Source organism: Triturus cristatus, chromosome 7 (assembly GCF_964204655.1).
Source record: "Triturus cristatus chromosome 7, aTriCri1.1, whole genome shotgun sequence".
NCBI lineage: Eukaryota > Metazoa > Chordata > Amphibia > Caudata > Salamandridae > Triturus > Triturus cristatus.
Genome location: NC_140590.1, coordinates 1043944017 through 1043960706, shown reverse-complemented (window position 1 = coordinate 1043960706; position 16690 = coordinate 1043944017). Strand labels below are relative to the sequence as shown.

Genomic DNA, 16690 nt, shown 5'->3' with positions numbered 1-16690 from the left:
GCCAGTGTGTCATGGCCTGGGCCCATGTGCTGGGAAGTTAATGACCCACTTGGCCGCGGTTTCAACTGTGAAACACAGCAATAATGCGGAATCAGTGGACACTCAGGCCTTTGGGTCTAGGCGTCACTGCACCCGCTGCACAATGGAAGCTAGTCCCCCGGAGGCAGTCACAGCGCATAGGAGACTTTTAAATTCGACATTCAAAAGAATTAAAATGAGCTGGTCACTGGCTCTGACTTTACAAATATATTTAAGAGTCGGGTGACATTTATTGATCCCGCGTGGATACAAATGTATTAATGCAACTGCGATCTGGGTCATCGATTGCTAATGATCTCAGAAGTTAAACAGCGCAAAGGTGGGAAAGGCGCTACACAAGAACACAATAAACATGTACAACGTGCGCAGAGATGATCACATGCCCACCAGACTACACAAATCCTTAGGGTTGCAAAGCGATACAATAGCAGCTCAAGGACCCCCGAGGAGCCCGAGGCGGCCGCGTCATTACCTTCGGTTGCATAGCTGTGGTCGCGTAGGAAGCTGCTGTTGATTTTGCGGGTATCAATCTCTTCCTCCATTGACGGTTCGGGTGGTTTCTCAGCTGAGAGCCAGAAACGGACAGACAACAATCCATGGTCCCCGGGGGCGGCCTTAGCACACAGGGACTTGGGGGCACCGCATGGCCAGGCGCTTCGGGATTGAATCAAAAGCTAGAAGGAAGCGTTTGGAAAAGAAATTGCGAAATCTGCCGGCTCCGGAGGGTTCAGGGCCGATGGAGTATCCTCGCCACAGGTGCAAGGGTTTGGGTGCCCAACAGGTCGGAGGTGCCTTCCTCTGGACCGGTTTCCTGGAGAATAAGAGAAGGGGCGGGGCCGGCTCGGAGAAAGGGGCAGGTGGCTGAAGGACCAATGAGAGAACGAAGCTGGTGCCAGGGGGAGGAGTTTGTTTCGCAGAAGTTCAACGGGCTGGGATATCAGCAGACTGGCCAAAGGGTAGTGATAGGGGCAGAGGTGGTACCAGAAGACAGGGGTGCTTCTGCAGACCCTAACACCTTTAAAGGCCCACTAGGAAATATGACTGCCAATGTACCGGGTTTTTCTATTAACATAGCACTTAATGCCGGGCTCTAGCCGGTCTCAAGGTGTTTCCGGAGTTGGGCGATATTGCAAACTGGGCACAAAGAGATAAGGGTATCTTGCCGAGGATCACACCATTTGTGGAATGTAGAAAAGGGACTTTGGTCTACTAGTACCACAGCATCCAATACCCTTCAAAAGAGGTGGGTACTCTAGATAAAGATGTTTTAAGGCCCAACAGGTCAGAGATGCATTAGATGGAGGGGTTGCAGTGATGTGTGCACCAAGGGACAGTTATTCAAAAAATTGTACTATTGTACATGAAAGGATGCCACAAGTTACAGGGCTGCACGTTTCTAGGTTGGAATACAGCTCTGAACCCAAGGGGTGCTGCAGATAAGGGAGAGACGTGGAAGTGCTCTCTGCTGCAATGCAGACTTCCGCCCTGGAGTAAAGTTGACAGGTCATGCAGCAATCTCGGCTGAGGTAGGCCGGTTGATGCTCAGTGCCAATGGAGTGACAGAGGGGTGACGGTTCCTCCTTCGGTGGTCTCACATGTGAAGAGGGCTGGGTTCAGAAGACGAAGCAGATGTGGTAGGTCATGGGGGCACCTGTTTATGATTCAAGCTGGCTGACACTGCAGGCACCGATCGGTCAGAGGATGCGTCGGGTGTGGCAGGGTTTGCAGATTTCCGGTTGTGATGCAGGCTGAATTGGAGCCGGGGGGCATGTGGTGATGCAGCGTTGCCGGGTGATGCTGTGCACCTGGCTGAGATGCAGGATGGTAACCTTAGGATGGTTATGTGACTGGTCGGTCACTACTCCTGGCTGCAATGCAGGCTGGCACCCTGGGGTAAAATATGCAGAACAGTTCCTGGCTATAGTACGGGTAGGCACCGTGGGGTAAAGGTTCCTCCAGATGGCAGCTCACGCAGGGCTCATAGCTCTGGCACGGATGCAAATTGGTGCCCAAGGGTAAAGGATATTCCAGGTATTTGGCTGTGATGTAACCCGTGGGAAGAGGAAGCAGCAGACAGGATCCGGGTTTGATGCAGGTGTCCAGTAGCTAAAGGATCCTCGTTATAGGTTCGCACGCGCCTTCCTCTGCCTCCAGCCCGCGCCCCTCTCATCCCCCGCGAGCCAGGCAGAACAGCTGCTGATGCTCCTGCGGTCGCGAGCTTGTCACTCTGGCAGCTCGAGCTGTGGAACGCCGGTGCAGGCAGCACGCGCTAGCTCCGCCCCCCGCTACAACTACGGCTCTGCGTCAGCACAATCCTACCGGCGGCTCTGCTTAGTATGGTGCCTCGCGTGCGCGCTCTGCGGCGGCCGCAGGTCTAGGGGGGAAGCAACGAGCGCGCGGTGGAATCACACCAATCGCTCCTCCCTCACAGCAGCAAGGGAAGGTGAGAGGAGAATTGGTGCCACGAGACCTGGGCTTGTGCTGCGACGCGCACTCATGGCTTGCATTTTTGTCCTCACTCGAGGGAGGTTCCACATGACAACGTCGCAAAGTTCAGGGGCCTATTCAGGCACCTCCGATATGTAGGGGAAACAATGCCTGTAACTGCACATACCCCCACTTACCACCCAGCCCTCCCCCGTGTGACACGTTTAGCAAGTCTTGGCATTTTGGCGTCTAATACTTTGCATATTGAGATATGTTTTTTACCAGATCTGTGATAAACGCGATACTACAAGACCCAGGATGCACCATGCCCCTGCCAAAAAAGGTAGGAGTGCCTAAATGTTTTACACATGTGAAAGGGCTACTTCACACACATTAAAAGTGGAGGTATAAGAGCCAAATCCCAATATTTTTAATGTACCCCAATATTTCGATCACCCCAAAATTTTACCTCTGGTGGCTCGGCAGCTGTACCCTTGATCTTGCGATATGAGTCACCACTCTCCTTGACGTCAGGCCCCACAATTTCGCAGAATAAAATAAAATAAGACTACTCAATAACTGAGCTCTAGACCAATGAAAAGTGAAATGGTTTTATTACAAAATCTCAAATTATGCAATTCAGAGAGTTGCACTACCATGAAGCCTATGATATAGAGTACATAGTCAGAACACAGAATTATTTCAAACACCTATAAGCAACAAAAAGGCATAAAGACGAGATCATTAATAGAATAAGAAGTCTCTCAATAAATTGTCAGCGTTCCTAAAAGAACAGGAAAAGGCCCAGAATAATCAGGCAGAGTCTCTAGCAGATCAGAGAAACTTTCTGTCTCACCCTCAAAACCAAGGGTTTTTAATATACACATTTAGCAGATAAGTAATAAGCAAAAACTGTAAATTCAGCATGACATGATTAGTGATAACACACAATGAGCAAATCAGAATGATATGTGTCACAGCAGTAATTATAACACTAACCCATGTCTAAGGCAGAGGAAACCTTCCACAGCGACAGTACAGTCTGCCAGTGTAGAACACGGTATGAAACCTAGTCAAAGACTCATACTTCAAGCCTACACCAGAACCTCAGTTGGAAGAGTGCTTCACACTTTTACATTGGAAACACAGCAAATGTTTCATTCACAATATACGCTATCTAATAAAATAATCAATTGCGTTACAGTGTTCTTTCCCAGGGAAGACAGTGGGGGAGAGAAGATACGCAGGAGGACATTGACTGGGAGGAGTAATGAGAAGTGATCAGGATAAAAAGAACATAGAAAAAGCCTCCATATTAATAAAATGGTCTCTACTTTAATGTGGTATAAATAAACTATGTTAATAAACACACTTGTAAATCTCGAAATAAAATTGTTTCAAGTGCACCATTATTAATTCACCCATTACGGCTATATTCACCATAAACATCATAAGTATTTAAAAAAAATGTGAACCAAAATTTCAAATTTTGAAAAAGCTTTAACTAGGGCCTCAAAATAAATGTAGAGTCCCGTAAGAGAATAATGTGTGAAAACCCAAGTACTAGAAATACCTTTAATGAACATTTCAATATTAGGCAATTGTTGGGGAATTCATGTTCAGATGCACTCTGGATATACCTGGGCACTTTTACAGTACACTAGTAATACATATGAATACTTGCAGAGTTCATCATGTTATCTGAAGAGGCCTAGGTTCTTTGGAATGTGCGAAGGGTATGCGAAGTAGGCATTTGAGACTACTAGTTGTTAATCCTGCCCATACACTAAAAAAAACTATTTTATGCAGCCCACAGTTCTAGAATGCTGCAGCATAACACTCCTCCCCTATACAATCTAAGTGTTACATCAGTCCCAATCTGCAGGTAAACAATGAATCACCTAGAAGTTAAAACAGTCTTCTTTGAGAAATCCTGGTCTTACCCCTGACTGCTTGGTGCATGGGACAGTAATGCCTCTGAGTTAATGCATGCATCATCAAAACCACTATTACGAAGAAGCACATTAGGTAACATTTCCAAACCAATTAAACAAAAAAGAATACAATTCAATGAGCACGGTGATACAGAAGCAATAAAAAATTAAGGGCATCAAGAGTTATAGGGTTTTATTAAAATATTAAAATTGGCAACAGAAAACAAGCGAGACCAAAACCCAATGTTAGTCAACAGGTTCCAGTAGACACATTCCACGGCCGACCAGCAGTTGAGCAAGATCAGACAGGGGCTGAAGGTTTTCCCCAGTCAAATTCTGTAGCTGAATGACACTTAGGCACTGTTTGGTGCCACTACTAATGGAGTGAGATTCTAAAAAATGTAAGCTATTCGTCAGTAGGCAGTTGCACTTTTTAACTTAAAAAACATTCAGAGTTAAATAATTTTCAGCGGGGCAAGGCTAGATGCTGTTGCTGCACTGGACTACATTAAGATGGATATATTCTTTCCGCAGTGCTATTGGCGCCATAAATTTAGCACTCAAAAGTGGGAGAAACCTTGGAAAAATGCATATTAAGGTTGTGTCTTTCTTCCATAGCCATGGCACTTTACCGTGGTCTGAAAGTTGAAAAACCTCTAAGTCCCAGCCTTAAAAAGTTGTGGCCAACCTACAACAGGACACTGAATTGGTGTTGATCACTAACTGCAGGAGCATCATAAAAATCCCATGCCAACACCTGGGGTGCATGTGCAGCCATTCAAGACTGAGCACGATCTACTTGGCTCATCCCCAAATACTCTGCCTGAAGTCACCCAGCCCAACGTTTGTAGCAAATCCGATGAGCCTTGAAAATGGAATCAATAGTAAAAGGACAGTGGAAAATATGCCTTTATGTGTAGTCTCTCAGTTTTCTTCAGCTTTTATTGACCAAGATTGGTGCCCTAGGGACCGCCGCCTTCCTGGGGCAAATGTTTATAAATAAAAGCAGGGGGCCACACACGGCCCCTCGCAGCCATGGGGACAGCCACCTCCCCGGGGCATTTAAAAATGTGTGTGTGGCGGACCCATGTGGTCCACCCGCGCCCCGGAGACCGCCACCTCCCCGGGTCTGAAATAAAGTTATGTAGGCAGTCTGTCGCGGACTCCTAGCCCCGGGTACTACCACCTCCCGGGGATAAGTTCTACGATGGAGGGGGCTTCCCATGTGGAGCGAATTATGGCCCTGGGGACCGCCACTCCCCAGAGCCGGCTCCTGCTACCTTCCGAGGTGCAACACTCGGGAGGTAGCTGTTCGATTTTGCTTGGTAGCTGCTGACAGCTGCCAACAACCGGTCCTAGGATGCTTGTTTCCAGTCCAGGAAGGACTTGGCTTTGCAGTTCGGGCTGGACTGTTCCCATGAGGCACAGGGTCAAGACTGATTTGCATATGGCTGGGTTCAAACTGGAATGGCATGGTGAGCAAAAAAACGATGGATATAGGCCCAGATCTCTGTACTGGGGTGAATGTATGACATTGTTCTGCATTCTGTTTATCAACTGTTGTTTTTGCATTTGACAGCTGCCAACAAGTAAAAGTCAACAGAACTCCACTTTCTGCAAGCTGATGCTATCAAACAGGTCCGGCTTGCAGAAAGGGGAGTTTTCATCTGCTTACCTGCACGCAAATATGTGTGCAGGGAAGCAGATGAAAAAACTGCTCTAGCAACCAGGGAGCTGGTATTTTAAGCAGCTCTCTGCTTGCATCAGCAATATCGGTTCTCACAGGAGGTGGGGTTCCAGCTGGGACTGCAGGGACCTTGAGGCTCCTCCAATTGTTCCATTGCACACTGGGTGCCCATGGCCAGTCCCCTGGGGATGTGGTCCCCGGGCCTGGAATCAGCCCAGGGGGGCTGCTTTTCCCCCTACCTCATTCAATTAAGGTCAGCCCTGGGGTATGGGCGGCACGCCCGGGGAAGGGGGCACGCAGTCCCCGTCCCCTATGTAAGTATGGCCAAGCCCGAGGGGTTGGGGTTCCCGAGGCCAAAATCGTCACTTGAGGGAAGGAGGGATACGTGGCTCCCCGTCCCATTTTCAATTAAAGATCTGGCCCCGGTGAGTTGGTGGTCCCCAGGGGTACCCAGGGCCCTCTCTTTATCATTTTTATATTACCGATTTATCCCCGGGGAATTGGTGGTCCCCGGGGTTCCAAAGAGCCCCAGGAGGAGAGTCCCCATGGCCCCTCTCTATTGCAAAAAAAGAAGTCCCGGGATCGGTAGTTGTCCCTGGTCTCAAATGAGCACATGGAGCGGGGTCTGTGTGGCTCCCTCCAATATTTACATAAAGCCTCGGGGAGTTGCTGGTCTCTGTAGCTAAAAATGGGGGGGAAAGGAAGGAGAAAACAGTAAAATGTGAGGCAAAAGCAGGAGGTAGCATTAAAAAAAACAGGGGTCGAGGAGAAAGCAGTAACAAATGGTGTGGGATTGGCAACCCCCACTGCATTTTTAAAAAACTATACAAATTCCTTGAAAAAAACAAAGGTTACGGGGAATTATAGTTAAAAATTAGCATTTAAAAAACCTTAGAAATTAATGAAAAAAACAAATGTTACAGCAATGGTATTATAGTTAGGTTATGAATATACATGCGCAAAACCATAGAAATTCAGCTGTAATAGTTAAAGTTATTTCCAGTAACTGTAACTCGTGCCCTAAGGTAATTATAACTCGCACCCTCTCCATGCACTGCTAATTACCCCATTTATTACCTGATTGCTCTTCTATAGCATCATTGATATTATCACTGCAACATTTACAATAAAATTATTGATGCAAAAACTGTGCATGGCGGGGGAGTGAGATATAGTTGCCTTGAAATAACTAACTATAAACGCTGAATTTCTATGGTTTTGTGCATGTAAATTCAGAACCTAACTATAACGGCCCTGTAACCTTTGTTTTGTTAGTGAATGTATATATATATATATATATATAAAAAAGGTAAAGCTCCAACTTCCTCTGAAAGCTTCTGGTTACACAAAACTTCCAAGCAGGAGACGGACACCCATTCCTTGGTGCTATTTAGTTTATTCAATGCAATGCAGCCATGATGCGTTTCGGGCTCAACAGCCCTTGATCACATGACATGCCATCCACCATTTCTCCCTTTTAAAGTGATAGTGCAAGTAAACGACTGTGAAGACAGACTATCCAGCTGTCTTCCGTTTTGCCCTCTAGCAGCATAATGCAAATACATGATATGGGTTACTGCACCATTGTATAACTGTGAACATAATTGATAACTGTATAAATACAATAGATTGGTCATGTTCTTATATCAACAATACAATATCTATTACAAATGCGAATTTCACCTTAAAAAATATAACGATAGTTAAAAACGTCATTATACATAGATAAAATATCAACACATGGTATATTAAATAAATAAATACTTAGGTACAATTTTTAACCTCTGCAGTGCCCCGCCCTTTCCACGCCCTGTGCCGGGCGTTGCATTAGCGGGCGGGGTTCATGACGAGATAGTCTCGTCATGGGCACAGCGCAACCGCGCTCCATGACGAGACTATCTCGTCATGGGCACTGAAGGGGTTAAGAACAGGGAGATCAAATAAATACATACTATAATTAAAACACACTGGTTAAGAACAGTTATGTTTTTTCATCTTATCTTTTTTCCCTCTTCTCTAGTATGCCCTTACAGATTAAACAAAATGGCATTGATGTTAAGTCGTTGTATTGTTTAAGTGTTCAAAGTGTATCACCAAAGTGAATAAAGTGCATCAGTTCCTGTAACAGTTTAAAAATAAATAAAACAGTTATAAGATCTATGGTGATAAAGAATGATTTCCTTTTTAAAAGAAAGAAAAATTGATGAAATACAAGGAATCTGCTTGGATGTTAAGTCACCTTTTTCGAAATTGTGCTAGTGTTTAAAGTCAGCTGTTACTTGTCTTAATTAGCTACATATGATATATAAGACCAAATTACTTAATAAGTTAATACTGTATATTGTTTTTTGTCTCATTCTCATTTTGTTAAAGCCAAGTATGCAAGTCTTCCGTCGTATTAAGACCATTCGGACTCTTGCTGCCGGACTCTAAAATATATTTGGTCTCAAGTCTTCTCAGGTTGACCTCTCTATTGCCACCTCTCCTTAGGGGTGGTATATTGTCCACAACAAAATATTTGAGATCTTGTAATTGGCTGTTGTGGACTTCTTTGATGTGACGGGCCACCGGATAGCTTGGATCCGAATTGGAGATGGCTCTTATGTGTTGAAGGATTCGCTTGTGGACTTGCAGCTTCGTGCTGCCAATGTACCTTAGTCCACAAGAACATTCCAACACATTAATTGCATACTCAGATTTGCAGGTTAGCAATTTAGATATCGAGGTGGGGGCTGATTTGAAGGGAGTTTCGAAAGAGTTTTTATTAGTACCCAATTTACATGCTTTGCAAGAGAAACATTTCTTGAACCCTCTAGATCCAGCTAGCCAGTTCCTGTTTAAAGAGATTTCTGGACTACTCTTTACTAAATAATCACTGGTAGAAGGAGCTCTTCTGTACATTATGACTGGACTTGTGGAGAGGTGCTCTCCAATTGTCGGGTCATTACGTACAATATGCCAGTTTTTCCTTAGCACCCTAAGTTTGTTGTAGGTCAGGATTAATCTTGGATTAGATGATTCAAGTGATTGTTTTCTGAGATTGCAATCTAGTTCCCTGTTGGGTCTTAACAACAGCAAATCCTCCCTACATAGTTGGTTGGTTTTACTTATTGCTGTTGCTATTAAATGAATGGAATAACCCCTCGCTAGGAAATGTTCTCTACACTCCTGTTGAGCGAGGACAAGATCCTCTTCTCTACTACATAATCTACGTATCCGCAGCATTTCTCCATAAGGGATGCTGTGTATTGTGTGCTTTGGATGAAAGCTGGATGCGTGCAGGAGGGTGTTGCCCGCCGTGGGTTTCCGATACAATCTTGTTTCCAGCTTGTTGTTAATTATAAATACTTCGACATCTAAAAAGCAAACTGATTGCTCACTGATAGTGTACGTGAGGTGTAGGTTTATGTCATTGTCGTTAAGGTTAGAAATGAAGGCTTCTGCACTTGCTCTATTGCCTTGCCATATCAGAAATAAGTCATCTATGTATCTGACCCATTTAATCACGTTTTCCTTTAGAATGTTGCCATACAGAGCATTTACTATTATCTCCTCCCACCAACCCATATGGAGGCAAGCATAACTGGGTGAAAAGCTTGCCCCCATAGCTACTCCTCGTATTTGGTGGTAGATTTGATTCTGGAAGAGGAAGTAATTATTATTTTGGCAGAATTCAGTTAAAATGATTATCATTTTGTTGTGATTGAGAAACTGAATGGGTCGTCTGTCCAGGAAGTGCTTTAGAGCTCGCATACCATCTTTATGGTGTATACTTGTGTATAAATTTGAAACATCTATGGTTATTAATAGATAATCCTTACACTAATGACATTCATGGATTTTCCTTAAAAAGTCTGTAGTGTCTTGTATAAAAGATGGTAAGGCTCTCACATGCTCCTGTACAAATGAGTCAATATAGATGGATACATTTTCCAACAAGCTTTGTTTGGCTGAGATAATAGGTCTTCCCGGAGGTTTGTTGATGTCCTTATGAATCTTCGGGATAAAATAAATCACAGGCGTAACCGGGTATTCTTTTTAAAAAAAACTTATATTCATCTTGATTTAGAAGTCCGGCACTTTTCCATGCTAATCTTTTAAAAAGTTCGTTCTGTGCCGCTAAGATTGTAAATTTGTTACTAAGTTTATAGCACGACCGATCATTCAGTTGCATGAGCGCCTCTTCTAAATAAAGGTTCTTTGGCCAAAGCACCACATTCCCCCCTTTATCCGAGTTTCTTATAATCAGGGATTCGTCCATTTGTAATTATTTGATTAGTTGATGATATTGGTGCTGGCGCGCTTTTTGATGTTTGATAGTGGCCTGTGTTCTGTGATTATTATATATATACACAATCACATTTTTATTTTTGTTGTAATGAAATTTATTGGTAATTGTGAGAATAAGCACATTAGATAGTGTCAAAGCAGTAGATATTACTTTACAGAGTCTCCGTAAGTGTTCGACTTCACAAAACATGTTATGATGATATCATTACTATTATCATTATAAATATATAATAATAATAAATAATAATGGTAATAATAATAATAATACGTTTTTGCAATTTACTGTTATTAATCTCACTATTACAATATAACAATAATACTGACACGTTGTTTTATAAGACACTCGATATTTCATAAGTTACAATTTGTCAAATGAATGCTTTTGCTTTTAGTTACAAGATGCACTTAAACCATCAAGTTTGACTGCATATAGAGCTACATTTTAGCAGGTTGACACTTCTTTGGTGATACTTAATTTAATATTATTTGCACTAAATCGAAATTGTTTTCTAAAAGTAATAAATGGTTCTCAGAAAAGACCTTGCTACTTTTTTGAGTGCTACTTAATTGTGGACTCACAAAATGAATAGTTCAGCAGCTGGCATGATTAACAACTTATTTGAAGCTGACACAATGTGATCACAGGTTCTAAAATTACTTTTGGGACTTGCTTTTGATTCCAACGCAGAAAACCCCAAAGCAGATGGTTAACGCTGGCGCAGCTATTTGTCAAAGTGGAGTAGTCTGTAATCACCAACAGTCTCGAATAGGTCTACTGGACACCAGATAAATGGGGGTCTTGGCATGTCTGTTAAACAATTACTAAGCCAAACAAACAAATACATCACTTCACAAGGACAAGTTCTAAATTTGCATCTTGGCTCACAATAGATCTTGATTATGTTTTTTTTTGCATGAGTGGTGAAGGGCACGAGTTATTTAGCAACACACAGATTGATGGTGCATTGTAGAATAGACACAATCACATTCACACATAGGCTGTTCACCATGAACTTGAAAGATTACTTTACTTTTATGAATTGTTCTAAAATGTGTTATTTGTATGAAAAATGTGCAATCTTGTTTATATTGTAGTATTAATTAAATGAGCTGTGAGCACGAAAAGCGATATTGCTTTTCTACTGCAGGGCCATACCTTTACTTAGGAGGGGAGGTGGGTGTTTTCTGCTAAAATCTTAAAGGAGCGATGATAAGGGACCTGCTCGGAGGATAGAGAAAATCAGAAAATAAACATAATAAAAATAGTGGTTACTTTTATTCCTGAAAGAAACTAGGGGATTAATTTTTAGTTTGATGGATGGGATGCTCCATCAAAATATGGCGGGTTTCAGCGGCGGCCGACACAATGAAGAGGTAGTAGGGCAAGTGGAGGGGACGCGAGGAGCGTGGGAGGGGGAGCTCACAGGGGTGTTCATAATAAAAAACAAAAAAAATACACTTACCTGGAGCTGCCGCCTGCCTCCCACGTTGCGCCTCGTCCTTCCTGGTCCGATCAAGCACTGGGGCTGCATCAGACTTCCTCTGCTTTCCCTGCGCTGCTATCATGCCATGAGAGTGGCGCTGGGATTAACCAGAGAGGGCAGAAAAGATGCTCCGCTGTTCAATGCAGCTGGGCTGGAGAAACTTAAGTACGCATGTGTGTTTGCTGGCCTGAGACGGCCGACCAAACACACATGCTCCCTTAAAAGTGCACATAGAACTCATTCTCCCCTCTCCCTCTCCCATGCCCTGGACCCGCCCCTCCCTACACACTCTGGTAGAACTGGCTAATGAAAAATAAAACGATTAAAGGTAATCATTTTATTTTTCACCTACTGGCTCTGCGCTAGTGGGGTGACGATCCTCTACCATTGTGTAAGAGCCGCCCCTGGAGACTATCCTGTCCACCATACTACAAGTGCCAATAACACAACTGTAATATGGCAGACAGAACATCCACCAAAGTTGTGATGAAGCATTCCATCCACCAAACACAGTTTCATTGGTATGGACAGTTTTGATTACTTTTCAAATTACATTATGTTTTATCTCAAAAGTGTAGTTAACAATTTTCTTATAGATTTCACCATTCTTCTATCATTTGGAAAAATGTGTGCAGCCAGAGTTCCAAGCGACTACAGCATTTGCAAATTCACTGAGGTTTTTGGTGGTCTTGTAAGCTGGCAGGAGGTAGTGTTTTGGCTTGACATTTTATAGAGAAAGATTTTATATTTGTAGAGTTATAAAATAGTATCGAATGTAGAAGTGCCCACTTTTCTAATAAAAGTAATGAATTGCAAATAAGTTTTATGCTTAGCAGAATTACTTGTACTGTCAGTATTAACCATTTGCTTAAGGGCCCTCAACGCTGGCGGTTCTCAGGCAGATGGTGGTAAAATCAGCTTGGATAGCCTGCTTTTCCACCTCAGGGGTTGTAAATGGATTATGTTCTGCAGCCCTGTTCTGTTGACCCCTACCTCTTGGAGAATATTTAATTTCAGTTCTACTGTGCGATCTGCCACCTTTACAACTTACTTCAAAATGCAGCCTTTAAAACTGAGGGCATGATTTGGATTTGCAGTTGGGTGATAACTGAAACCCCTCTGATACCTGGAGGAACTTCTCAAATCAGAGGCGCCACCCCTGGAGGGATAGAATGGTGGAGGTCATTCCTATTGTGCACTCTACTCCGGACAGTGGCGTAATGAAACTTGAGGGGTCCCCCTGCAAAGTACATGCAAGGCCCCCCCCCACGTGCCAGATCCAGTCTGGAGCTCTCAGGTCAGGGATCCCCCCAGTACCAGTGCCAGAGGGTGCCCCCCCTCCACTGCGGATGCTGCGGGGGCTTCTGTTACACCACTTCCTCCAGATTTGGCACATCCCCAGGAGCCAGGAGATATTCCACGAGGAGACAATTGGAAATCAGGCCCTGGGAGCCAAAACACTGATGAAGAGAAATGCTTAATAATTCACACTGGAGATAGGCTGGTCATTTCCAGTAGTACCTATCTACCTCAATACTAACAGTGCAGGATGGTCACAATTTCGTAAATAGTCACCAAACCTGGTATTATCACACGTGTGCCTTATCCTTGTTTGACGCCTGAGTTAGCTTCATGTGTCCGGTCTGGACAACACACACCTGCGTTTAACATAACGCTCTTTGAATGTTCCACCCTGTGAACATGAGGGGCTCTAAACCAAGAGAACCCCATCCACTAGTGGTACCTATGTCGACCATCTGTTTTATCCACAGAGCTGCTTGATTAACCTTCATCCAGCTCGATGTAATTAATTGCTTTGTCTTGGTTTCTCTTCTTCCCCTCCCTTTTGTTTCCCCCCCCCTCTTTTTTCATAACAGGTTTTGGGTTTCGAGAGAACACGGATAATACGTTTCTCGGACGCAGAGATGTCTAACCTAACAATAGGTAAAGTGGGACTATAGGGTGTCTTTCCCTGATTCCCACATTTCTACTTTCTTTCACACCCGGTCCTGATGAAGCGCACGGGGATCCACTAGGGACCAACAAAGTGCATGAAACATTTCGACCATCACCAATTTGAGTACACCACACACCTTGTTCATGGTTTGAGAGCGGTGGGAAAACACTGGTCCCGTCCTTGATCTAGTTTGAAGGACAGTCTCCAAACCGTATAAACTTCTTAATTTACCCCCAGGACCCATTATGAAAATTGTTAAGGTACCTAGAGGTAATTTTAATCCACACCCACTCACTCGGCCCACACACCCACATGCACAAATGCGGCACCTCCATTAAAAGATCTTCATCAAAGAGCCCTCTTGTAGGGCCCGTGAGGGACTGCAGCGCCACCCCCACGAGGAGCACTGCCCAATGATGATGCCTAACACTCGCAAGGGTGTGTGAGGGCACAAGAGACCCCAGAAGGTTTATCGCCACCACAAGCGCACACTCAACTGTTTCTTGGAAAATTGAGGAGTCACGCTGGACCATTACCTGGTCGCAGAACCCATGTCTTCCCCTTCAGGAACTGTTACCACTTTGTTACAGAATACTGCTTTAGGAGCACAGGTACAGGACCTCTCTCTTCTCCTCTCTTTAACCGCTCCTAGTCCCTCATCTTATGATAGTGCTTAATGGTCATTTCCATAAGCAGATTTGTGCAGCTGGTAAAACTTTCTATATAAATATATTCCATAGCTGCACGCCTATACGGGGCATGGATTTTCAGTGATTGTCGTTGCAAGGCTTTACTACACAAGATGAACCAACGGCCTGCTTTGTGGTCTATTACTGGAGTCCAGGGAGGGAGACAGCTCTCCAGAAAACTATCTGTTGAATACAGTAGCTGAGCATGGGGAACCAGCGAGAGAAAATAATGCAAAACCTCTGCACGGCCTTTAGTTTTACTGAATGAATAAAGAGTGTAGCTTTCAAAAGTAGGGAAAAGAGAAGCTCATTAAAAAACAGAGAAATCCAACTCTGGCACCAAAAATACATTCTCCTCATGGACAAATGAGCTTACGCAGCTCCACTGGTCTCTCTTTTTTTTTTTTTTGTTTCGCTTTAAATCCAGACTTGAACTGTTTGGGACTATTTTGTGAATTTAAACTCTTGCACTTTCTTGAGCACAACCCTGCATGCTATTAGTATGTGTGTGACATACACTATTTCCCACAAATGTATAAACAAGCTAAGGATATCATATTGTGGGGGGTCAAATTTCATAAAAATGGTCAATGCTCATTCACGCGTCCTACATTGCTATGATTCCAAATAGAGTCAGATACAATGCAAGGCTTGATATTGCCTAACAAAGGCCCACCATAAGCACATAAAACAAGCAGGAAGAGAAGAGGTTTCTGTGGAAGGCCACATTAGAGCTCAGTGATAATTCATTTCTATGCAATGCTTCTGAGTTCAATGACCCCTCTGTGCTGACTCCATCTCCCATCTGATGGCTTAGGCAGTGTAACTGCATAACAGTCTTTCTTCGTCCTTGTGTTAGTACCTCTGCTTGTAAGGTTGCTCCATGGTGTTGGAGAGTGGATTGTTGATCTGCATTGAGAGAGGCAATAGTCTAGTTATGAACTCTGACTTTACTCCCACAAGGGCCAGATAATCTGATTTGCAAACCTAAATTCGCTTCTGAAATGAATCATCAGCTCACCAATAAAAAGCAATAAGGTCTTCCTCAACTAAAATCTAGGTGGAATATGTGCTATATATCCTCAATTATGCAGTTAAGAAATAATGAGGTCAATAATGAAATTAGTTAGAAAGACACACATTTAATATGAGGACTGGTACACAAATAGACACAATTGCATACAAGCACATCTAAAGTTCTAAAGACAACAAAATATGCCTCTTGAGAAAAAGACATTCAGTGTTATCCAATGTGAGATGTAAAACATAGTGAAACGCGTCCAAATGTCTTTCGCGTCATTTACCTGTACATGGATTTTATCTGCTGCTAACCATGGAGTGCCCTTGGCCCAGTAGAAGTTAAGTTGTTTACCTGACTGTAAATGTTTACTTTTGGCGTCAGCAGCTTTTCTGGAGGTTGAAGACCAGTTGGGCAAGCAAAAGGCGAGAAGATCCCCAAGTAAGCTACATTGTGTGAGCGGACCAGCTGTAAAGTCAACATTCCAGCCTGTAATCTCAGAAAACACATAATTGCTAATATGAAGCTAAAAAGGATGCATCTTTTTTGGAGCAGCACTAGAAACTGTGTGGTCAGACCTTTGAAGTAGCTGCTGCCAGCCAAGAACCATCCAAGGTATAAGCAAGGTGTATTCACATAAAGAAATCTGTATGCCTGTGGGAATGTCAAGCAGAATATATGTCATATTCCTAAACAGTTATAAGGTTAAAAGGTAAACAGAATTTAACTTAACTTGTTCATAGCGCCTCATTATCAAAATATACCAATTTAAGGTCTATAACAATTTTATGAACAAGAAACATCTCTCCCCCACAGGAGCTGATCTGCCCACTATCCACTTCCCAGTCACCCCATACTCATCAACAATCCCTCTTAGTGCAGTCCCACAGCACACTAATCTGGGTACAAAAATGTAATATTATATCCTATACCCAATACTGTAGTCCGAGTTTTCCCCATGGAATGTCTGAAGTTGTGCAAGGGTACTGCACATATATATTTGTCCTACCAGTATAACAGAACTGGCATTTTGGAAAATTCAATGGTTAGCCTTTTAAAAAGCACACATATCGCTGTGCTGAGACTGGTCTACAAGCTACTGCCACTGTGGAGGTTTATAAAGTAGATATTTAGAGCAAACAACATAGAAAAAAACAATAAACAA

At 43.4% G+C, this 16690-nt stretch overlaps 1 protein-coding gene across 2 annotated transcripts in view; it reads right to left on the bottom strand.

Annotated features, from left to right (window-relative positions):
* Positions 1–16690, bottom strand: part of PPP2R2B (protein phosphatase 2 regulatory subunit Bbeta) — a 554389-nt gene that overhangs the window by 250025 nt on the left and 287674 nt on the right. Inside the window, exon 1 of one of the 2 annotated variants that reach the window (XM_085618102.1) lies at positions 512–2260. The exons of the other annotated variant lie outside the window; for it this stretch is intronic. Coding sequence (XP_085474228.1) covers positions 512–581 — 70 coding nt within the window. The 5' untranslated portion in view covers positions 582–2260. Of the gene's footprint in view, positions 1–511; positions 2261–16690 lie in introns of those variants that run through there. 2 annotated transcript variants of the gene reach the window in all.